This window comes from Typopeltis vanoorti, chromosome 2 (assembly GCF_054136105.1).
Source record: "Typopeltis vanoorti isolate ZY-2024b chromosome 2, IOZ_Tvanoo_1.0, whole genome shotgun sequence".
NCBI classification, from domain to species: domain Eukaryota; kingdom Metazoa; phylum Arthropoda; class Arachnida; order Uropygi; family Thelyphonidae; genus Typopeltis; species Typopeltis vanoorti.
Genome location: NC_143550.1, coordinates 70,684,841 through 70,711,131, shown reverse-complemented (window position 1 = coordinate 70,711,131; position 26,291 = coordinate 70,684,841). Strand labels below are relative to the sequence as shown.

The 26,291-nt window shown below is 33.3% G+C and overlaps 1 protein-coding gene and 1 non-coding gene across 2 annotated transcripts; both read left to right on the top strand.

The window, feature by feature from the left end:
• LOC150109154 (uncharacterized) lies at nt 1-21,683 on the top strand. The gene is made up of 8 exons (XM_090401744.1): nt 1-130; nt 2,462-2,588; nt 4,851-4,933; nt 6,052-6,171; nt 11,222-11,302; nt 12,315-12,395; nt 17,703-18,099; nt 21,601-21,683. The coding sequence occupies exons 1-8, from the start codon at nt 77-79 to the stop codon at nt 21,681-21,683; spliced, it is 1,026 nt and encodes a 341-aa protein (XP_090257870.1). The 5' UTR covers nt 1-76.
• Nucleotides 16,871-16,952, top strand: TRNAL-AAG (transfer RNA leucine (anticodon AAG)). The gene has a single exon. It is a non-coding gene; the product is annotated as a tRNA-Leu (tRNA).
• Nucleotides 21,684-26,291: the final 4,608 nt, after the last annotated feature.

Sequence of the window (26,291 nt, the reverse complement as noted above, 5' to 3'; positions counted from 1 at the left end):
GCACTTGTAGTAGCCCGCTGTAGGTTTTGTAGGTTGTAGAAGGACACGAACAAAGTGTTTTTCGACATCGCAAAATATGGGATGTTATTCCTTGTCTACATGGGTAAATACAGCAGTATGTTTAAGTATAGTAAGTAAAATTTGTGCGATTTATGGTAACTATCGTTCAATCTGATTGCTTTTAATGTGTTACTTGCTTGCCACTTAGTATGCGTTGGAAGTACATCTTCAAGTAAATGATTTAAACAAAGGTATTGTTTCATTTAAAATCTGCTCCGACGGTCATCATTGCGAAATTCATCTATCATCACGAATTCATTCCTCTTTTGCAGTACAGTGTCTCTAATTAATTGTTAATTGTATAGTCTGCTTAATTTGCTTCATTAATTAAACCCACTATTCGTTTTGTAGTGGCAAAATTTCAGAGAATTTCTCATCGTTTTTTTAAAACTCTAGAAATGAAAATAAGAAAAAACTTAGAGCAAATAATGATCAACTCCATTATAGCTCAAGTTCTACGGATTAACTTGAGTTACTCTCTACTAGATATAAAGAAATTAATTGTCGTAATGGGATATACCATTATTTTATTAACTTAATATTTCTAATGTGGCTATCGGAATGAGAGAGTGTTTCGAAGGTTCTAAGGCACATCGGTTACGCAGGGTGTGTGGAAAACAAAACGTGCCAGAGGGATGTAGGAGATCATTGGAGTGCTATTGTATAGAAGAACAACGTGCAAAATAAGCTACTGGAATGTAGAATGAAGGAAAGCGGTTTTTTTTTCTTTCATATATAGACGATTGTGAAGGGTATATAAAATGAAATAGGTTAATAAACAAACATGACACTAAAAAGATTATTAGGATTTTGGTTGTTTTCAGATTATCAACATCAACAGATTCCTGATATGCATCTTCAGCGGTGTACAGAATACTATGACAGTATAGCTATGATTAGGTTTACATTATTACTAACATCCTACCGCAAATTGTACTCCAATTTAGCATGTTATTTAGTTTCAATATTGTTAGATCTTATATTCAAGGCTTCTAATGCATTTCTAACTGAAGCAGTGCGTCTTAGTCTTTCTCGGGGTCTTTTCCCTGTCATTTCCTTCATTTCTAATTTTTTTTTTTAATTGCCTCTGGAACAGGCCTGCAAACTTTGATTGTCTTTGAGGGCTAAACCCAACTTGGGCCACCTGACCAAGTGCCAGATCACTTTGGACCTTGAATCTTAGACTAGTCCACTGCAGCTAAACTTAAGTAAATTTGTTAGTAGGTCTTTAGTAAATACTAATTAATATGCATATTTAAATGTTTTAGAGAGATACAATTAAAATTATAATCAAAATTATTTACAAACAGATATGGCTGCAAAATTTCTCAATAAACATCACTTAAACATGAACAAAAAGTTTACTAATAATACTAATAATTTCACTGAGAATATCACACCTATTCTCAGTGAAATATCAGTGACTGAATGTCATATTGTGACATTCAGAATGTCAAAATGTGACACATTGCATTTCTTTGTTGCCACTATTTTATCAAAGTTTGGTGTCATGTTTGAAGTGGCAGTTCTTAATATGGCCTCTAAATTGATATCATTTAAAGATGAACGCTGTTTGGTTTTGTTCAAGTTCATGACCGAAAATGTTTGTTCACAAGTATATTGCTCCCAGACATACAAAATAACACGTAGGCGGTATCCAACAACTTTTAAATTTATCCTGATCCAGATTAGAATAAAATTCTTGTAAAGTACTCTCAAAATAATTTTTCTTATCAGGACACAATTCGGAAACGGCAATCATCAGACACTTTTTTTTATCAACCTCCCTCAGTAATGATTTGCCAGCACAAACTATTTCTTGTGATACTTTTAAGCTTACCTTTGTGGCAACTTCATTTGCAGATGTCACTTTTTTAAAGGCTTATTGCTCACCGCTAAGGACTTTTAATAACTTTGCTGCTTTTATTCGCTTTTCACGTGGATCCAAATTGCCAAGGTTAGGATGTTTCGATTCAAAATGACGTTTCAGATTGTACTCTTTCGGCACGGCGGTAGATTCCCGGCAAACAATGCACACTATTTTGTCCTTAAACAACGTAAAAAAATATTTGTTTGTCCACTTAGGATTAAATGCTCGATGTTCTAAATCTATTTTACGCTTTTTACTTAAGCTCATTGTGTCGAGATCGACAATATTAATTACAAAAACACTAATGATGAAAAACTCACAATAATGCAGATTATGATAACAGTTATGTAATGTATTGCTCCAGCTACAACCAACCACTACACTGCCAAAGTCAGTCAATGCACGGCCAACTTTGTATAATACGATTCGCTCTCGTTCAAACTAACGATAATATTCACACTTGGGTTTGTAATATAAATTTAGTAAACTTTTCAATTTAATATTTTATTCTTATTTTATTTTATTTTTCAGTGGGAAGGATTATACGGAATATCTTGGACAACTACAGTGATCTCAGCAATCAGTGGTGGGGATGATTTCTATCACACAACTCAAATTTTGGCAAATATATACAAGGGCGAGGACCCAAAATCTTCTGGTAAGGTAAATAAATTATGAGATGACTCACTTACTTTAAGTATTATTATAATAGGAGTGATGTATTGTCCAATTATACGAGGATGGTCTGGAATGTTCTGCTCCTAACAATCAAAAAACAAATTTATAATTTCAAAATTATTTTTATGATTTTATAATGGCGATGTTCCAGCGCCATTATCCCGTCATCGTAGTGGTTCTCAGTAAGATTTAGAAAATACCCCTCTACAGCTGCAATCACGTCTTCATTCGAAGAAAAACGATGACCAGCGAGGAAAGGTTTTAGTTTTGGGAAGACATAGAAGTCATAGGGAGCCAAATCTGTGGAACAGGGTGAATGTTCCAGCAATTCATAGTCCAGCTCCCTTAATTTTCCCATTGCCAAAACACCTTTGTGGGCAGGTGCATTGTCCTAATGAAAGATGATCTGTTTCTTCTGCAAACCGTGAATTTTCTCACGAATTTTTTCGTTTAGTTTGGTTAAAAGATCGGAATAATATTTCCCGGTTATTGTTGTACCCTTTTCAAGATAATTAATAAACAAAATATCTTTAGCATCCCAAAACACCGATGCCATGACCCTTCCTGCTCATGGAACCAACTTTGTCTTCTTTGGCGCAGAACAACCGGCTTCTGTCCACTGTTTTGACTCCTGTTTGGATTCCGGTGCGTAATGATGAATTCAAGTCTCATCCATAGTAATACATCGATGCACAAAAATTAGTTTTATTCTTGTTAAAACACTCCAAGCACTGTTCAGAGATTTTCATGCGAGTGCATTTTTGGTCTGCTGTGAGCAAGAGTGGCCCCATCTGGCAAAGCTTTTCATTTGCAATTCTTCATGGAAAATATATAGTATACGTTCTTTTGAAATGTCAATAGTCTCAGCAATTTCACGCACTTTGACTCGCCGGTCATTCAATATCATATCATGCACTCGATCAATGATTTCTGGTGTTGTTACACTTTTTGGACGTCCTTCACGTTGATCATATCCAAGGTTGGTATGGCCACGTTTAAACTCGGCAGCCCATTTCTTAATTATCGAAAACAAAGGAGAAGAGTTCCCATAAACTTTTATGAACTTCGAATGAATTTTTTTTGCCGTTAACCCTTCTTTTACCAAGAATTTTATAACCTCACTATACTCAATTTTATCCATTTCAAGGGATACTGACACCACTTTTGCTTCAGATAGCTGCATAAAACAAACTGCTTAGTAGAATGACTTGCAATTTCACAGGAATGCTTATCATAGATGTGTCAACTTAGAAAAAAAAATTCTTACCGATAGTGTTGCCATCTATGGTCGAAGCCGAGAAACTTTCAGACTACCCTCGTAATTCTTCCTCAGGAAGGTTTTTGCAATATACGAGTAAAATGCAAATTTATTGTTTCGGTTGAATGTTAAAGGTTTTCTTTTACCTTCGTATATGAACAAAATAATTTTATCATGTGAATATCATGTTCATGTAATTTAAAGCGGATTGATGCAGGCAATGTAGTGAAATGGTAGAAATTGAAGAGAGAGAGAGAGAGAGAGAGAGAAGCTGATATATAGAAAAAGGAAACGCTAAATCTTATAGGTGATCTAAACGCGGACTAGGAAATGACTACTCGACTTTCAGATATCTCAGAATATATGGAGAAAAGAGTAAAGCTAATAAATATGATTAAGTACCTGTTTCTTTCTGTTCATGACTTGGACTATTCATTACTAAACACCATATTTAAAAGAGTACGAAGAAGAATGAAATAGAACGTTGACTTTTAATCTCATTATCTCTTTTGCTGATATTTGTTGAATGTGAGGATTCATAGGCACAGTTGTTGTTGTTTTTTGTCAGAGTTTTCATAAGAAAATTACTCAACCTCACCTTTATGCAAACATAATTATTTCTAAATTGTATGTATACAAGCGATGAGATGGAGAGGTCACAAATAGAAATACTAGATAATTATGTTTTAAAAAGCAACAAACTATTCAAACTGAATTTAATTAGGCTTGGTGAATATTGTCAGAATTATTTTGCACCACAATGGTCATCACTCTTCATTTACCTTTCGTTTAGGATGCCTCATTAGTTTTCTAAGCATTTATCTACAAGTACAACCAAGTATTTATCTTGGTTGTACCTTTTGTATTTTGCAATTTCATCATCATCTAAGTAATGCAAAATTATAGAAAATGGCAGAAAAAAAATCTCATAGAAACATTCATTTTTTTTAACACTTGTCTAATTATACATTGTTTTTCCTTTAGCAATATTCTACATTGCAGTGGCATTTTTAGTCCTAAATATCGTATGGCTGCTTTCAGCTGTTTGCCTTAAAGTAGGAAATGGCGTAAGTTTTCTTTATTTCATTGATAGAAAAAAATTAATCGCATTATGACAAAAATAAAGTATTTATGCTACAAGTTTTTAAACTATTTCGTTATTTATGCGACTGTACCGCGAACGCTTCCTCTACATTCCTAAAAGAACAGTGGTATAAACGAAAATACATTTCATAAGAAGTCAGTCCAAGTGATTTAGTTCGTTCATTTTAGAATATTTCGAATATGTCATCGTCATTTTAACAATAAATCATAATAATAGTTTTCATTATTAAAATTATTATTACGATAAGAGATGGATAATCCATTAGTAATAAGGTGAAGTACAAAACTTATCCCAAACTTAACTACAGCGTAATACGAAAAATACTTCGAAAATTTCCTTCTATATGCACCAAAGAAGAAAATAAAATTAATAAAGAAAACGTTCATTTATATTTTAAATAATTTCAAATTGGTTAATTAAAAAAACAATTTATTTATTTATTATATAAACATACTTTAAGATTCTGTAAGAAAAGTTAATTATAATTTATTAGTACCTAATTTAAAAAATATGTATAAAACAAAAGACAAATTTTTAAGTAATTATTACTAGATTATCAGTATCGGACTGGGATTTTGACAGCGTTCGTTTCAATGAAAATGAACGCACAGCAAATTTATGATTCAAAATGAAAATGAGTTTACTTGCCAACAGTCGCTAACATGTTGCATAAACTGATGGGAGTTAATCACTGACGCAAATCCCAACATGTTTTATTGATTTATCGCGTTTTAAAATCTACAGCTTTTCCTGACACATATCGCGTGGAAATCTATCGTTGAAGAGACGCTTCACAATTTGATTCTGTAAACTAAAGTATTTTCTTCATACATCATTCAATGCCTCATCTCTGTTCATACAGCGAGCGGAGTAAACCAGTTCTGAACCGAACTTTTAGTTTTCTTCTAGAACTACGAGACCCACTACAACTACTTTATGGACCCCACGTCAAAGCATAAGTAAAACCCTCAAAAGTTGGGGAGTCACTTTGAATAATCTTGCGATCTGTTTATATTTAAAATACCTAATTATAACATTTATAAACATATACTTATACTGGAACCTCTGTTCTTCTTTTAGCCCACTTCGGCAAAGACACTAATGATTCCATGGATTACCATAACACTCCTTATTCTGTTGGGAGAAGTGATAACTACTTTTATGTACTTAATGACTGACAAACTCGAAGCAGAGGCAAAGGTAAGACAATATATTTCTGGTTTAAATATTTCTATGACTGGATTTACAGCCCTTTACGTTAAGCCTAATACGTTAAAAGGAAACGCGGACTAGGATATTTCTATCTATAATGTGAAAAGCTTTATAAGCATCCTCTTTCCTGGTCGAAAATCTTCCTCAGCATTTTCAAAGCAGAACACAAAGATAAAATTGTCAGAGTTAGCTGAAGAGTATGATAGAAATATGAGGTTTTGGTCTGTTTTAAATTATATCGAGTTCTCCCATCGAAAATATGCCATCTCTTAAAAATAAAGCAAGATCTCTTTGACGCCGGAGTACATTGGCATCTTACATATATTCTGACTACCACCGAAAGCTGCTTGCTTACATGGATAAGAAATCACACACGCTAAAGAACTAAAATAAAAACTGATAAACTTCTAGTTTAGTTGAAAGGACAAACTTCAAATATAGTCTCCGAACATAACCTTTCCTTATATATTACAATGTAAATAGTTTTCTTATGAAAATATTTTAATTCTTGACAAAAAAAAAAACCATAAGAAAGTTAAAATCGATCTGAAATTAAATTCCTACACAAAAGGTCAACAGAATATATGTGAATCAAGTTAAATTTCTACATAAATGTTAGTAATTGCTATATAAATAGAATGATTTAACCTATAAACTGATTACTGCATTGCTAAGAGAATAGTAGAATGGCAGGATGTTTTTTTTTTTTTTCGGAATACTGGGCTGACTAGAATTCGGTCGAATTGGAATTATAAAAGCTCAATTAAGGCTGTGATGTCAGCATATTACCCGTTTAGCATGTTTACCCGTTTCATTTTGTACGATGAAAATCTGAGTTTCAAGGTGGCAAACTTCGCATTAGCAGTAACATACATTCAGTTTAAAAGATCTTTTAACACACACACCGCAAACTACTTCTTGCAGTTTGAGGTGTGTGTGTGTGTGTGTGTGTGTGTGTGTGTGTGTGTGTGTGTGTGTGTGTGTGTGTGTGTGTGTGTGTGTGTGTGTGTGTGTGTGTGTGTGTGTGTGTGTGTGTGTGTGTGTGTGTGTGTGTGTGTGTGTGTGTGTGTGTGAGAGAGAGAGAGAGAGAGAGAGAGAGAGAGAGAGCTTGAAAAAGTGCTGTTTTTAATATAGGATTAGAGATGATGTCATCAGCGCTGTTATCGAAAATAGGATATGAGATCGCCTGATAAGGAACTCTGATAATGCATCTTTCCGCTGTCTGTTCTGAACAGAAGATTGAAGTACAGCATCATTCCAGTTTTTAACAACCGCCTTTCCTCCTGTAATCACCTTAAAACATCAAGGGAAACTTAACACATCCGTTCTCCTTTCACGTATCCCTAGTCTGATGATGATGTCTCTGACTCAAAAGTATTTCGGAAATTTTATCAGCCAACTTCTCCTCCTCCTCTTTATTTCTTACTAAAAGTTTTCATCCTAAACGCTCATACTAATTACATTCTTCTATCCTTCCCACATTGCTCTTTTCTGCCATTTTCCTCTTTCTACTCCAAATTAATCCAAATTTATTCCAGTTTAGTCCAACACAAAGACCCACCTAACTCCTTCTCCGATCTCACTGCTTTTTTTTTAAACAATGATGGACGCTTTTTGATATAACCAGCAACTCTGAGAATTTAGCAGCTGCTAAATTACAAACTACTCGGGGATAATGGTGGAAGTTCACATATTTCTGAGGATGCCTTTTTAAATGAACTTATATAATCAAACATATGGAAAACATGAACAGATTATTTTTTCTTGAATCCATTTAGCTCATCGTATAGAAATGAAAGTTTTCTCCAGAAAGCAAAACCACAGCACAGCTGAATAAGAAAACAAGAAAGACCCATGAATTAAAACTTGTAGAAATTCACATCCAATCTTGTTTTCTTATTCGGAGTAACGTACTTCAAGTAACGTATTGGTCATAATCAAGACAAGTGATATTCATAACGTAATTTTGTAGGTGTAGGACGGTTAATTCTGTCACCGTATTTTTTGTTTGTCAATTGCGCATGTTCTGATTTGTTTAATTAAGGTTTCAAAGGAAAAAATTCCTGGCCACTTCGGCATTGTTAAAAAGTTCTTCAATAAAGTTTTTCGCAAGGCGAGATATGAATGAGATTTAAGGCGAAACACGAATTGTTCATCTTCACCCGATGAACAATTGAAATATTGTTCTGTGAAGTCACTCTTCCAAAAAAATTATATGATTAAATTATTTTCTTACATCTGATAGTTCAGGTAATGAAATACAACATTACAGCAATTCCTATTTCCATAACGTCCTAAAATAATATTAAGATATACAAATACTTCAACATTCCCTTTCTCCTTCAAAAATTCATATTGATTACTTTCTTGTTAGATGTTCAAAACATGACCAATAGGCAAATATCGGTTGTGCTTAACTAATTCTAACTAATTATAAGAATTAATTAAGACTCATCACATACCTTTACGCATGAAGGCTGTTAAATCGCTGTAAAGCAGAACTTTGTCGAATAATAGTGTATATTTTTCCAAAAATAATAAATAAATAAATTTCAAAAATAAATAAATAAATAAAAAATTTTTTAAAAAATAATAAAATAAAGTTTGACCCTCTCATATGGAGGTAGCAGGGTTTCAAGTGGATAGGATTAATCTCCCAAATATAAATAGTAAGCAAGTATAGAATCTCGATTTCTTTCCCTCCCACTGAAAAAATAGACAAACCAACCAGAAACGCGACTGGATTATCCAAGAAAAATAAAATTAATTGTCCCACCAAAACGCTACATGATTTATGTGAAACGAACTTTGTTCATCATGACAAATCTCTAAGCCTGACACGTGCGAGAAAGATAAGATGAGATGAGATGAAATGAGATATTCAGAAATGCTTGACAATAAAAGAACTTTAAACATCGGAATGAATAGTTTTTGTCTGTGTTTTATGTGAATCTCACCACAAAGAGGTTGTTAGTCTTACAGTGTGTTATCATTACTGCCATACATAGACCACGGGCTAGATAATCCGAAAACCATGTTCTCTAGCCTAAGCATGGAAATTATCAAGGCTTCAGGTATCTAATAGTAGGCTATCACATTAGACTATAAAATTCATCTACCAGATTGTCTATTTAGACATAATTATTGTTCCTATTTCTTAGGAACAATAATAATGTTCCTAATAACATTAGGAACATTATAACATTATAATAACATTAAAATAACATTAGGTTATTGTTCCTGTTTATTTATTTCAGGTGGACCTAGGAGCTTTATTCTTAATGAGATGCATCTGAGTCTCCGAAAAGACTCTTCCAAGTCAACATTTCCACGGAGTCACATGATTCATGCGTTTTTCGTGCAATAAAATAATTCTAAATTCTTCACAAATATGAGAAGATCGCTACATTTTTAAGCCTTTTTAACACACCAAAGAGATGAGAGAATTTTTTTTTGTTTCTATTTGGGAGACGTGATTTTTCATACAGCGATGCCTCGTGACTGTTATATGTATGATTAGCTCGGAAATAATTCTAAATATTGGAATCAGAAAATCATGATCGTTGAGATCTAAATGAATTTTGAGTGGAGACCTTCCTCATACCCTTAAATATTTATATAATTATAATTCAGAACACCAGAATTGATTAATCCATGTGTTAGGTAGAGAATTAGCAGTGTAATTATTACGAAATTATTTTAATTAGAATTAGATAGAGCCAATTGAGATCACGAGACCATTATTATTATGTTAGTTAAATGCATGTGTATATTCTTCGGCTGATTTTCCTTTGTTCGAGAAAAACTCTTTCCATCCTCTTATAATATCGACTAAATCATCTTTAATAGAAAAGCCCTTATAAAAGTTATTCGTTCTAGACAGAATCTGAACGTAGATCTTTTCAACAGCAGGACAACTACTGCGTTTTTCACTCGAATGCATTACACTTCTAAGGCACTATAAAAATGTAAGCAATTTCAGTGAAAAATATTAAGAATATAGAACCACCTAACAGTTCACTATTATTTAGTAGACTGTTAATAGATCACAAAATTATTTAGCAATCTAGAAGCAACCAAATTCTAAAACTAGACCAAGTGTCGAATTTTTAAGATCGTCTATCAAAATTCTGAAAATAAATAATCTTTGTTTATCGAAGACATTAAGAATGAAGGCATGGAACCCTACATTAGAAGGAAAAGGATCCAAACTGTGTGGACCTTCCTCATGTGGTGTCTCGCGACAAAAATATGGTTTGAATAAAAACTTGTCGATTACAATGGTTTCATCGAAATAATTTAGTTTAAAAACTTTAGTAAAATTGGAGCCAAACTGGAGGTGAGTTAATGGGTCTCATACGGAAGGAGAGGGTTTTTTCTCCGGGAAATGAGGTATTTCGTCTCTCAGAACAGACAAATCCAGTAGAACACACTCGATTTACAGACAAGAACAACAGGGCTAACCACTTATCCTCGTATTACGGTTTGGAAATCCAAGGATACTTGGAAGGCCATGATCACTTAAATACATGTTAGAGCCACTGATAGAACAGAAAATTGGAGTCAATTTTAATGGTTACTAATTATTTTCAAAAATATTGGCAAACGGGTGTACATGAACATGAACTTTCGGAGAACAAAACTTTTATTCGAAAAAATCAGAACACATACAGAAGAGGGTCACACAGGGTGATTAATATAGAACTGAATCCAAAAATTCTGTTATAGGCTAAAAATAGCGGTACAAATTCTTTTCGAAGCACTTGCGAATTTCCGGGCTTCATGTCAAGGCAAGTCTTCTAAAACTCTGATCGGTTTCAAATCATTAATTTCGAATCTAGAACAAAAACTTTGAGTTTAGTTCTATATGAATCACCCTGCACAATGATTGTAACTAATTCTTGGTCGCTCATTTTTAGCTGGGGAATCCAAGTTGGCTTTGTATATATCTTAGTGGGGAGATCCCTATTCTAGATAGGGACATTTGATGTTATGTTACGAGTATTTTCTATAAATATTTTTTTCTTCATTTCTATAGAATTCCGATATTTTCGAGGACAAGTATTTCATATCGGTGATTTTTGTATCCAAAGGAGGGGGAAGTTTTTGGATTACTAATGTAAGTATTTGTTTGTAATTTTGTTATGAATATGAATATATATAATAAATGTAACTTTCGAATGTTTGCAAATGTGTTTACATAGAATATTTTTATTATTATACACTGTTGACCCTGGCTTCTGCTCATCCAAATCTGACTTTATATGCGATACTACATTCATTGGAGATACTGCAGGTATTGTTAGTATGGTATAAAGTCTTTAAAATATTCCATGTCGCTACAGGATCAGAAAGCTTAACTTAACAATCCCACTTTTTTACAGTAAATCCGAATAGCCATTGTATTAACATTTGAAAAGTTTCTGGATCATTTTGAATCTTCTCTCAGGTATATAAGTCCTAGTCCTTCGATACTGTGAGTAATAGACCTCATCCTTCTTGAAACTATGGTCTATTATAAACGCGAGTTCGTATATAAAAATGCGAATTATTTTATACTCCACATCCATCAAAAAATAAAAAAAGAGGAGTTGACTGCTTTTACCAGCGATGATTTCACGTGCTTACTAGATAAGCAAACAAAGTTCCTTCTGTTTTTCACTCATAGGATCGAACAAAGAAATTTCTTTTTGTCCCTTTCTTCTCCTTCCTAATTTTAGGAAAGGGATATTTTTGCACATTCATTCTTATACATGCACACGAGAGATCTAAAACCTACAGACACAATAATGCAGTATATGGGCAAGTCCATAAGGAAATTGTATAATAGTTTTTAGTTGAAGGTGAATTATTTTGGGATTTAATATTTTCAATATTAAATCCGAAATAACAGTATATCCCTTTGTCTGCATTTACAGAAAATCTACAGAATTTACTAAGGTATAAATCAGAACCCCCACCCCCTTGTGAAAAGTGCCAATGCTCTTAAAGACACTTTTTTTATTAAATATTTCCCCCATTCTCCGACAAGCTGTCTTTCTTCATCCCTACTAGCATTCGATTGTTATTAATATGTTTCATTATATTCTTATTCCATTGCAGCGTTTTTCAGTATTTTTTCCCTCGTTTAGATAATCCTGCTCGTTTTCGTTGTACGAAGAATGAAAGAAATAGAACATAAGAAGAAAGCAACTCGAGTTATTTGCATACAGGTAGGAGTTCTTCATTGCATGTGAATTTGAAAACAAATAAGTCTTTATATTATTATAATAAGGTATAGTTCCTCGGAAAATTCGGTATAGTCTTTACATAGTCTTTATATACTTTTAATTCCAACAGAATTTATCTTAAACAGTAGGAAATGAGATATGAGAAAAGTAAGTTTGATATGCGTAAGTACAGGGTGTTCGGGATAAATTTGACAGTTTCGTAAGGAAAAAGAAAATCTTCTTTGTATCTATTAAATTTAATGAATTGTCAAAAAAACATTACAAGCAGAGTTAATTACAATACTATCAACAAGATTTACTCAAAATAACCACCATTAGCATCGATCACAGCTTCAATTCTGCTTCGGAACCTCGAACAAGCTGATGCTACAGTCTCCCTGGGAAGGGCCGCAAAAACTGTTTTAATTTTATCCATTAACTGGGCTTTTGTATTACTGGAAGTGCGATTGGTGTCTTTTTCAACTGCGCCCCATACAAAATAATCCATGGGGTTAAGGTCTGGGGAGTTTGGAGGCCAAACATTTGGACTGGTGAAGTCGTAGAAATTTTCAGACAACTATTTTTGACTTTTCCCAGAGGTGTGGCAAGGGGCCGAATCCTGCTGCCATACATACGGCCTACCATTGGCTACCCTTGTTATCCAGGGCTTGACTACAGTTAGCAACTCCACGAACAAAGCCCGAATTCCAATGCCAGGGTTCTTCAACACCTGTTCCTGCAGATTTGCGAGGAATTCTGCTGTACGAACGCAATCAGATCGTCTGCTAGGGATCTTTCTTCTTGCTACATCCTCGTAGTCACCATTGCAAGTCTCTAGTTCATGCCTGATTGTTTTTACTGTATTCAGGGAGCATTGGGCAGCAGTCGTAATATCCTTATTTTGATGGCGGGCACGAATCATCATGATACAAGTTATTCTCTTCCATGATTCAGGTGGGTTCCAGCTATCCATCCTTTCTGACATCTTGTATATGAATGAAGAAGGGTCCAAACTTTTAAATGAAGAGAAGTGTGTGTTAATACATGTAACTTACGGAAAAATATAATTAATTATAAATATGTCAAATTTATCCCGAACACCCTGTATATCAAAAGTGGGTGTCCTATTACAAAACAAATTTCTTAATATATGCTTTGTGATATGTCAAAAAAAAAAAATTAAAAATTCGAGAATCTTAAAAGGTGCTGAAAAATACTGAATTTTAAATTATTTTAAATTACTTGACACTGGAAAAGTAAAAATAAGCTTATATAGGAAGACAAGCTCTGTGTGTGGATGGTGAGTTTCTTGATAAGAGCGTTTTAGTCATGGTTTTATACATTAGTTAGTTAGATAGGGAAGTTGGTTAGATAATTCATGAAACTCATCTTAAACCTCATACTATTTGCAGCTTAGATGAATTCGTCAACCTGTGAAAAGCAGATTAGATACAAAACTTCATAGATTTACCCAAATACTTTTCTAAAAAAATAAAGAATTACTAATACATGCAAGTGTGAGGAATTTAAGCTCTACAGTTTCTAAAGGAAGGATAGATCTCTGATTAAAAATCGAAAAAATCTCCGGGGAGAAATGTGACATGATTGTAAAAGGATTCGTAATGCCTAATAGAAAAAAATTCTTTGATACATCTAATTCTTTCATTGTGGAGTGATTTATCTCCCAAGATCCGACAAACTGGATATTGACAGGCAGAGCAGAATATGCAATTATGTCAACCACTCACTCAAAGCATTAATTCATTTATATGTGTATATCATAGCTTTAATTCCCTTCTCATACATTCATAAAGCAGACTATTCAGGTCTTCCCAACCAAAGAGTATCAGTCGCATTGTCCGATTTACAAGGCTTTAATAATATACATTAACAATCATATTTTAAAGATGCTTCAAGTCAAAAGTTGAATAACTGGGAGAAGATTCCCATCTCGATTTTTAAGGAATGCAGAGAACCGACCAGGGCTTCAGATCTCATATCCACTTCTCACATTCTCGTGGTGCACTCAGTTAGTAGTTATCAACCTGGATACTGCCGAACTAGGATGAGTTGGTAATTTGGAATTTGGCTAACCAAATTGTATTTTTATTGACTTATATATCTCTAAAATAATGGTACAATATTACAGAATTTCATGCTAGCTGGGGCATAGTCCAGTTAAACAAGCCACTCCACCCCCTACTTTTTTTTTCAACACTGAGAAGTCAGCTACTGGAATAAACCTCAGTTCAACATCAGAATTCAAGGTTGAAATCATCAGGTTCAAGATTGGCACTATCAACATAAGATGCGTCAGAAGAAGAAAAAAAATGGAACTAGCAGAAGAATCAGATAAGTATCAGATTGACATAACAGGCATTAGTACTGAAACGAAGAAGATTAAAATAAGCGAGGTTTATCTCAGCAACAAATAGAAGACATTATATTCAGGAAAATATTGTAAGGGAAAAGAAGGGGTATGCAAAATGAATATGAGAATAATCTTCCTGAATAACAGGCAGTACCAAGTAGAATGATGTGGGCGAAAATCAGAATGATGAACTGGACAATGAGACTTATTTGCCTCTATAATGGCATGGAAGGTTCTATTAAAGAAGTAGTTGAGCAGTTTTTGAAGCATTAAAGAAGGTCGCTGACACAGCGTAAGAGGAAGCGTTGGTCCCTGTTGGAGTTATAAACAGTAGAGCAGAAAATGATTACCAGACATATAGAAATGTTTTGGGAAAAATTTGGAGAAAACAGCAAAGCTAATAATAATATTATTATTAATGCTAAGTGTCTGCTTGATTTAAGTCCAACAAATTAATTAGTTATTACTCTATGTTCCAACATAAAGATGTGTAAAACTTCTCATGAAGAGAAGATTCTAGGAATAAGAAAAGTCATATTGACTATATTATTGTTGATAACAATTCCCATTGGTTCGGGACACACAAGAGTGCACAAAGGATTTGAAATTGGAAGTGATCATTCAGGTTTTGAGCAGGATAAAACTGATCATTATATTGAAAAGAAGCGTGTGTAAGAAAGTTTTAAAACGAATCAAAGTTGAGCAGTTTGAAGATGTGAACTGTATACTCAAATAAATACAAATAATATCCAGGAAGAAATGAAAGATGTAGAAGAGAATAGATCCAAACCATGGAGATTCATTGGCAAAACCTGAAGAAAACTTTGACTGATTCACCCAGCGTGGTATGTGGTGAGGTTATCTGCAAGGATTGAAGAATTAGAACGCCATGTCGTTCTAATTCTTAAGTCTACCATGGCGTTCTGCAAAGATTAAAGAATTAGAACGCCATGGTAGAAATTTAAAAGTTAAAGAGGAAACAAAGCTTAAAGGAAGGCATTTCGAAATTTTCTGAAAAGCAAGTCAGCTTTTATTCTCAGAGAATACAGACAGAAATATAAGAGAGCGAAACACCATGTAAAGCTAATCAAACATTGGTTTGGAAGACATGAGTTCGTGATTCCTGTACATGAATCACTGACTCACATGAGAAATTAGGCAAATCTGTTAGCATATCCATATGATGAGGATTGTATCAAGTAGTCGCATGATAAATTTAGAGAAAGGAACAATAATGAGAACCGTAAATAAAAAAAAATCAATTTCCTAGATACTTCGTTGTTCCGAATGTTACATCTTAGATTTGTATTCCCTGTTGGTTATGTTTAGGTGAAGAATAGCATATGGACTAATATTTTCAGAGTAACCACAGCATCATCCCCAATTTTGCCTTTAAGCTTTCCTTCCATATGCACATGCTATTCTTTACGTAACTATAAGTCAAGAGCAGAGCTCTACGTATGACAGAAAACAAACAAACAAACTTCACACACAGGAATGCCGTTCACGATATTGTTACTTCTGTAATTGATTTTTATAAATAAATATATCTAAAATTTTTAAATACCAATATCTTTTTGCAGAAACCCTAATACTCCCTCCTGCAGTAAAGCAGTCCAATACAATTGCTTCGAAGCGCTTTAAATTAATTAATTAATTAAAGAAAAAACCCTCTTCAAATCCTGTGTGGGACGACAAAGTTTTGAAGGGGCTTTTCGGAAGAAGATGAGTAAATTTAAAAGGTCTGGAGTAGAAGAATTTCCTTCCCGAATAGCTTTTCCCTCGTGGAAAAACAAACATGATAGACTGACACGAATCGACACACCAACAGATTATTTAGGATAAACCTGCCTAACATTATCAAAATTGGCTTCATATAATATCATTCCTTTTTTTCCTACGCCGACACAGGTAGCCTGACTTAATACGAAAAGAATTATGGAATGTATAATAAGTAGAAACTCACGATAGCAACACTTGATCAATAGATGGCGCTAAACGTTTCTGACCTTCATAAATTATTTCATTGTTACTTTCTAGCGATAAAAAGCCTCATAAAACTAGATATAAATGACAAATTAGAAATTTTTGAAAGATGACTTGAGTAGATAGGGTGGCCGAGCAGTCTAAGGCGCTGGTTTAAGGCACCAGTCTCATCAGAGGCGTGGGTTCAAATCCCACCCCTACCAGACGATTTTTTTTCTTTCCAGGTCTCTTGTAATAATAATTAGTAATAATAATAAAAAATATTAACAGTAAAACTGAAAACGCTCATCAACTGTTAGTAACAATCATAAGTACTGAGTCTGATCGAAAGCTGTTAATTAAGTGCCATGGAACAATATGCAGAAGGACACAAAACAAATTTAATAGGCATTAAGCATATTGCGAATGAACCTCAAACGAACTCTTTAGATTATAAAAATTCCTCATGAGAGAAATTCCTCATAACAATAAATAATATGCCAGTAATAACTTAATTATATATCACTAGCTAAATAAGCAGTGGACAGAGCCTCTATAGCCCAGTCGACGTGAATTGAGCCGTTTGGTTGTATACCTGGGTTCGAATCCTAACCTTTATCAGGAATATTCAACTGAAGTTGAGTTTCCTCTCTCATACTGAAGGGGGGGGGTTAATTCTTAACTAGGAAAACTCGCTAGTAGAATACATTCAGTGTACATACAAAAAATATCAATTTAGCTATGATCAACCATTATCTTAAAATTATGGTTGTGGAAGCCTATTTGAGCAGGTCGTGAACTATAAGAGACTGTAAGTACCGAGGATTATTATTATTATTATTATCATTACTGGATTTACTTCCCAATATGTCTATATAATAGTTTTATTAACTAGTATGATCATAACAAAGATTATAATTTTTATTTAGTGAGCTTATTATATTCTGATCAATGAACTGTTTTTATTTCCATAGGACAATGGAAGGGAAAGTTACGAAATGCAGCCATTGAAGAGAGGACAAAATCCACACGCCCGCAATGAAAGACAATTTAACCATCCGCAGTTTGACCATCCGCATCCATTCGACTGTAGTAAAGGAAAACGATTTGAAATGTCTACAAAACGAGATGATCGAAACTCAAATAGCGACCCAGATGCGACCAATGCATCCGTAAATATCTATACACGTGGAAGCGATCAGTGTTCGTATAAGTGTCCTGAAAATGTTGGCCGAAAATCTCCTATAATCAGACACGCAAGACAACAAATAACAGATTATGAGGATGAGGAACCAATCAGACCATCAATGCCACGAATTGGCTTCAGTTATCAAAATAGGGCTTACGAAGAGGACTATGAAAGAACAAGAGGTAATTAAACCAATGGTAAATAAAATTATATAATCTGTATTTATTGAACAAAAAATATGAATAACTATATCACTAAAGACTTCGATTCCCGTCCAAAACGTCAGGAACCTTTATTTGGTCTCTTTCGACTACAGGTGAGTTAGCAGGTCTCATACGGAGGTAGGGATTTTTTTCCGCCCAGAAACTAAGGGTTTTTCGTCCCACAGAACAGGCAAACCGTCCTGAACACACGCATCTACGGACATAGGGCACACCACGAGGCATGGAGCTAACCACCTTATCCTCGAGGCGGATTCGGTTTCAAATCGTAATAAGGCATGCCTAATACGAACGGAACAGGCCACTAGGCATAATATAAGTATAAGGAGGAGGAGGAGGAGGAGATCAATGCCATTTTGTTGATATTGGTGACAATCCTTGTTGCCTCATAATGCACTGTATCAGGCGTACGCGATTGTATAATTTAGATATGGATATTGTAGTGTAGTGAATAGGATGGATATTGTAGTGTAGTGAATAGGATATATAATAATCACCGCTTGAAGAACCATTCTAACCTCACTTAAGAATAATATAGTGTTTATAATAATAAAGGACTACAGGTTTAGGAGAGATTGACCATCATAACATGCATCTGGTAGGATAAAAGTCATAGCTATGTTTGGGATGATGCAGTACTCTCAGAGAAGAATGAAATATACCGGAGCGCATGTAATTCCTACCAGAAGAAAATTCAGATCATTACTAATATTATCATTTTTGAATGAAGTGGTCAACAGTTCATTGCGCTCTCTACACTACTGCATACAATACTGTTAGTAAATTGGTCACACAAAAGAATTACAGAGTTTTTATGCAGTTACGTGCATGGTTTTAGTAGAAATATAATTTTAAAAAAAGTCCTGCTGATTTTCTTAGCTATTCCTTCCAGATGAGTTACAATGCATATTCTAGTACTTCGTATGGTGATTCGTTTATTGCTAGAAACTTTCATATAGAGATGTAGGAAGTGAATCTATCGACTGTAATTAAAAATCACAGAACTCATCAGGTGATTTATAGGATAAGAAGGCGAGTGATAAATTATTGATATAAATAATATAACTCTTCAAAAGCATACATTTCACACGAAAAACTCATTTGATTCATTTCAGAATCACAAGCGATTTTTATTGCTACAAACTTTCATATAGAGATGTAGTCGTTTTCCATATCGGTTCCACACAAAAACCTTCTACGATAATTCAATAATTTTATGCAAACATTGAATTCATATTGAATGGTTGCATAAACTGAGCAGTGTCAGATGTCAGATGTAATATTCGCATTATCGCGTGGCCTTACTAACATTATGGTGGAAGAGTGATTACTACAATAGATTATTACTGTAGATGAAGCCAAGTGAAGTAATCCCCAAAGGTTTCATTTAGCTTCTTATATTTGCTGAAGATTCAAATTACTCTAAAACCTATGACTTCTGCTGTCCATTATGTGGGTATTATATATTCTTCTAAACAACGCCTGATGATTTGAATTAGAGCTCTCATAGTATCCATCTAGAAAAAAAGAAATAAAGCTGAATGTTAGCATTACAGAGGAATTTCTCTACTAGTATTCCAGGTAAGATTTATAAAAGCATACCTAAAGATTTAGAAAGTCTGTGGAAGAGAGACTTCGAGAAGAACAAGTTGGGTTCAGGCCGAATACAGATTGTCAAGATCAGATTTTGACAACCTGTATGGAACATTACACAGAGCAATACATAGTCTATATTTAAGTTGTATGTCAACACTTAGATTTGATGGAAATACTGGAAGATGGTTTGACGTCAAATCAGAGGTAAGACAAGGATGCATATTATCTCCATCTATATCATCTTATTCATCATCTATATGATCACATTATGAAAGCATCAAGCCTGATATGAGAATTGGAGATGTCAAATTTAGTACTTCGCTTTATGCAGATGATGTTGATCATCTAAACACATCTATTGCTGGTGTCCAGGAATTTATAACTAAATTGATGGCAACAGATATAATACATTTGGCATGAAATTCAGCAATAAAAAGACCAAAACTACGAAAATAGGTAGGAACATTGAAAATTTCAGCTGCATTCTGAATGCACAGCCTACAGAACAAGTAAATTATTTCAGATGTTTAGGTTAAGTGTTTAGTGAAGATTACAAATTAAATTTGGAAAGAGATAATAGAATTAGCAAAGTTGATGTTGTGGGTAGTTAGCTGAATAAATTTTATGAAATAAGAGAGAAATTTGCCAAACCAACAGTACACAAAACAGTTCAAATCAGTTTCAAGTTATGGATCTAAGAGTTCTATTATAAATAAGGCATTGGATCAAAGACTAGAGACCACAGATATGAGAGTTGAGATAAAAATTAGGGAAGTGAACCGATGGCATCAATGGCATAATAAATGGCAAAATGAAGATATTAGAAAGGAACTTGACATTATAACACATTCAAGAATGTGTTAGCAGAACTAATCTAAGGTGGTATGGCAAATTAAACAGAATGGTGGAGGAAACGTTAACAAAAGAGGTGTTAATACCAAGATGGCAGGAAACAGACCAAGAGGAATAACAATATCTAGGTGATATTGTTATCACCTAGATATTGATATCTATGTGATAACGAGGAATATCAATATCTAAGGCTCTTCTGACTGAATCTAGTATTGATTCAGTCTGAAGAGCCTTAGAAGTACAAGATATAACAATATTGGCGTGCTCACTAGTAAGCATTTGGACTGATTTGGATCAAAATTGTTGATTTGATATTAATAATAATGTACTCTTAATCATGTTGTGTTATCATAGTACCTGAATACCCTATGATATAGTACCTGAATACTATGATATGGTATAGGATATGGTAGTTACAAAGATGTAACTACCATAGAATGAAAAACCTGCTGTTGTTTAAAGCACGTCCTGTTATATTTTTTTATTTAATGCGAAGATTATCTTTATCATCGAATATAAAATATGAAAATGAAAATTTTATTTCAGTGACTTTCGTGCGACACCTTTTTTTACCTCGTGTTCTCGAAATTTTTCGAGGACCCATATTGATCAGTCATACGTCCCTTCCACTTTGTCTTTGATGGCAATGATATATTTTATATGTTAGACAAATCACCTGTAAATTTTATCATGATTGTATTTTATGAAAAATAAAATGATAAAATCATTAAAATCATACAAGTTTATATGAACATTCATAATCTCTACACAAATAACAAAATGAGTCAACTACTAAAGTAGAGTTCACAAACATTTCTGAAATATATACAGTATATTAATGTAATACGATGCATTATATTTTGGCTGTTTTTATCTATATGTATTTTACCGTATCTACGAGTAGATATATGTAAAATTCCAGCATTTAAATGCCATTTATTAATTATACATGTTTATTTGATCTAATTTACTGTTTTTAAGAAAATAATTAAATTATTCATTAACATATTTCAGGAAATCGTTTTAGAGAAAGACCTAATCAAAGAAGATCGATATTGAAAAGAAGAAATAAATGCTTGTTTTCGTGTATATCTTGAAGAAAGGTAAAGTAAAATGGAAGAAATGCTGTAGAAGAAACATAAAAAAATTATTACTGCAACAGAGCCGCGATTTGCATGAGTAAAAGAGAAGAAAAGATTTAAGATATATATAAAGATATATTTGACAAATTTGCTGCATATAGAATAAAACTAGTAAAATTATTTCTTACTATAACCATGGATATGCCGCTTTGGTGTGTTTTAATTTTTAAGAAAGGATTATTACTATTGCTATTATTACGAAACGACTCCAAAGAGTCCAAGGACTGATCGTAGGAAGGCACACTAACTCCACTACACAACCCTTGTCTCCCATCCCTAATCATCCAACTGTGCACACAACAACAATACTAAAATCACAACGCAGTCTACTGGCCACGACCACCAATGATATTTTATACCTGTAAATGGCGTGTGTTAGTTTGGCCGATTGGCTTGTATGTGAGATGAATAAACCGAGTTTCTTATAGAAAAATCCTTCTACGTCCGTACAAGAGCGGCTAGCTTATCTTCAATTGAGAAAGCTCATATAAAGATTCCTCTCATCACGACGGAAATCGAACTCAGGCCTTTTCCAATCGAATGGCGCAACGTTCTGTTATTCTTCCAATTTTTTGAATTATTTTCAGAAGGATTTGCAGAATTCTAATTATTCTTTTGTATATATTATAATTATTTCAGAAAAATAATTATAATTCAGGTAAAGACATTTAAAGTTTTAATTATTGACTGTAAGAAGATATATATAATAAAAATATTTTTAGTAATAATGTTCGATGTAATTATTTGGAGAGATTGTAGGAACATATATTCATTTTTGCTTCTTTTATCGAATGTCTCCGTAGCGAAGTCATGACCACATCTCGCATTTGCAATAGAAGAGACGTTGGTTCAAAAGCTCTAGAAACCTTCAGAACAGTTCTTCAACTGCAACTGAGTTAGTCAGTATCATATAGGAGTAGAAGCGTTTTTCATTCGTGAAACAAGTAACCTGGAAGAAGACTACATTTCGATTAACACAGAGTAAAAATATGAATAAAAACATGATGAAAGATAGCGACCTCAGTTGAAAACATTACAATCGCAATTAAAACGGAAAAAGTCACGTCAGTATTTATTATTCCTAGACTTTTCATTATCTCATGAATAATCATGAGATCATTATCAGTGCAGCTGTATGGTTAGAGAGAGAGAGAGAGAGAGAGAGAGAGAGAGAGAGAGAGAAAACAGAATAACGTTTTTATTTTTTAAATGTTATTTTGTTTTGTTGATGTCACAAGCAGGAGAAAAATTATATTTTATTAGATTAGAAAGGAAATAAATAAATAATACAATAATTCAACCATAATAAAAAAACAAAATTCATGAATATAACTAAAAATGAAAATTAATATAAAGAAAAAAAAAACTACAGAGGTGAAGTATATTTTAGGAAACTTGAGTCATTCTAATGCCTAAATGCTATACAAATAATGACTCTATTCATGTGTGTTAACGGAGACCATAATAGTCAGTGATGTACAGCAAATTTTTCTGTGCCATTTTGGATAATGATGATGATCTGGAGATTTTGCACAATGTCATAAATTACAAGCTAGAGAAGAACCATAAAAATCGTTTGAGTGCAATATATCAGCATAGAACAATTACAATAAACACGATTTTTTTTCAAGATAAAACGAATAAAGCAGTAATGCAAATATACTATTATTAGATAGCCCTCCTGCTTAAATCCATTTATCAAATCTGATACAAAAATTGCGAATAAAGCTTTTGATCAACGTCAAAAGCAAATCAGTGATTTTGTTTTATTTATTAGGATAATTCTAATGAACTGAAGCCACCCAAATATGAGCGTTAAATAATGGAATTAAAGCTAGCATTTGTGTGGACGTAAGTTGGTCTTTTATCAATTACCAAAGATATTTGATTGCCTGACTTTTTTTTTTAATCAGTGATTTCTGCATCTATCGCTTATAAAAATGCATTGTTTACAAGATTATATAAATTTTGAAGGAATTAATTTTCTTGTCATCCTTATTATTGTGTTACTTTTCCAGTTATTCCAATATTAAAATTGTAACAAGTTTCGCTTTTATTATTTCAGGTTTCATTTTTCTGTAAGAACTACCTGGATTCAAATATCGGTGGAACATTAACAAATTGCAATGAGATGGAATTTTTGTTTTCTTTCTGGCTGCTTTAGATTGTATTTTCTATTATTCGACAATATTTATCACAAGACTGTTAGATATACTAGACACACCACATTGTCTTATGGCAATTGAATTATTTGTTCATACAAAAACTTCTTGACTGTTCTTTTTTTATAATTGAGAGAGACAGTTCCAAAGAAGTTGAATTAACTGTAATTAGTTGGGAAAACTGAATTCATTTTACTGAACTGATCCACAGTAGCTAAATAAAAGAGATTACCGTAAAAATGGGAAGCAGTTGACAACAACAACAATTGAAATTCAAGTGAACTGTGATTCAGATATGTAAGCATTGTCAGTTACGTGTACATATCTAATTCTCTAACATTTCTGTTTATAATAAAATATTTTTTATTCTACTTTTGAATCAATGAGGAAATATAACATTTTTAGATAAATTAGTAGGAGTGAAAGTTTTGTTAAAATATAGAATAAAATATTTCGAAAAGTCGAGATATTTTCATTAAAAATATTTGGGGAGAGAGGAGATCTTCAGTTATATCCATGTAAGGAAAAACGTTCAAGGAAAGTGATTTTTTTTTTCTTCACATAATTTCCTAGAATGAATCATCCATTGATTACATAATGCTATTTTTTGGATGTTTATATCCCATCCCTCTCATACAGTACCATAAGATTCCTTCAATTACTATTATTAAGAATCCATTTTTTATCACTACTAAAAGCATTCTGTAATTTATGGATGAACCCATTCTTTTCTTCTTTTTTTTTTTTTTTTTTTGATAATTTTTGAGACACGAAATGCCTCATGTCATGAGTTCTAGTGCACAAGAACTCCATTACCAAAATGAGGTTGGTCCTTCTGAATAAACAATACACATTTTCCGAACAAGCTATTAGTTCCAATGGGAAGAGAGAGAGAGAGAGAGAGAGAGAGAGAGAGAGAGAGAGAGAGAGAGAGAGAGAGACTTCATTTCTGGCAGACGCAGAATATTCCGGAATTTCAGGGAAACTGGTAATCTCAGACAAGTCATATCAGGTGCATCTTTACTTACAGAAGTATTCTCGTATTTGAAGAGATATCTGCTAGACAAGAACATAAAGAATGATGGAAACACTATCACAGCTGCTGTGACAAGCAATCACTATTCTCATTAGATTAGTTAATTATCTAAAAGTCGTTTGACAGAGTCCATAGTCTGTTAAAAAGTCACCTATATTTTCATGCAATGTAAATGTTTTAACAATGAGAAAAAAAGCTGCATCTTATCTAGGAAAAAAATATCATTTATGCTTTCAAGTTATCACTAATACTTCGACTAAAATCAGCTAGCACGTCTAAAACTTGATACGAAATATGTTTTTTTGTTATTCGTTTAATTATTAATGATAAGTATATATGATGTACTTCAATCTGATTTCACAATATTTTAATATGCTCTACGGAACTACAGAGGTAATAAATTATAATAAATATAATTATCTTATGTTGATAATATAGTTCATAGTATTATGTTGATAGTAAAGTGACCATATCTTCAGGGAGGGGGGGAAACGAAAATATGATGGATACCATAATATCAGCGTTGCGCAATGCATGAAGATCCATTGCAACAAAAATAAATAAATAAACATGAAATGAAATAAAATAAAAATAAAATACTGTACATAATAAAATTTTAAAGATGTTTTAAAATGCTGATCTAGTTTCAATTACATCGATATGGAGTTCAAAAAAACTGATTTTTAATTGTTAATTTTTCATTCAGATCAGTGGACGTTTACTATTAGACATTTGTACGTAAAATTCTAAACACCTCTTTGCAATATAATAATAATATAACAATAAAGTGAGAAATGCGTTGGATAAGGGTATTGCATATACAGTGGTATATTTAGATTTTGCAAAGGGGTTTGATAAATTGCCACATGACAAGTTGGTAATTAAATTGGAACTGATGGGGGCTGAACAGTAGATTGGTTCACTGGATTGGAGATTGGTTGGTTGTCTGAGAGGTATCAGCGAGTTGTCTATGGAGGAGCGATATCCCAGAAGAGGAAAGTTACTAGTGGTGTACCTCAAGGGTCTGTTGTGGGCCTATTGCTGTTTAATTTGTACGTAAATGATATCTGGAGAGGTCTGAATGGTGATCTTCAATTGTTTGCAGATGGTGCAAAGTGTTGCAGAGCTATCAGGAGTAGTGTGGATGCTGTAGCTTTGCAAGAGGACTTGAATACACTGTCTGAATGGGTAAATAAGTGGGGATGTCAATTCAATGTTTCAAAGTGTAAGGTTTTGAAATTTGGGAAGCAGAGATGAGATGTAAATACACAATCGGTGCGAATATCTTGGAAGAGGTAGAGGAAATGAGAGATCTGGGAGTGATTGTAGACAAGGACCTAAAATTTCGGGGACATGTTACTAAAA

What these genes read in the sequence shown, in the direction of transcription:
- LOC150109154 (XM_090401744.1), top strand. Translation starts at nt 77, where the DNA reads ATGGGATGTTATTCCTTGTCTACATGGGTAAATACAGCAGTATGTTTA. An exon ending in CAGCAGTATGTTTAAGTATA is followed by an intron (nt 131 to 2,461) that starts GTAAGTAAAATT and finishes TTTATTTTTCAG; the next exon opens with TGGGAAGGATTATACGGAAT. An exon ending in GGACTATGAAAGAACAAGAG is followed by an intron (nt 18,100 to 21,600) that starts GTAATTAAACCA and finishes AACATATTTCAG; the next exon opens with GAAATCGTTTTAGAGAAAGA.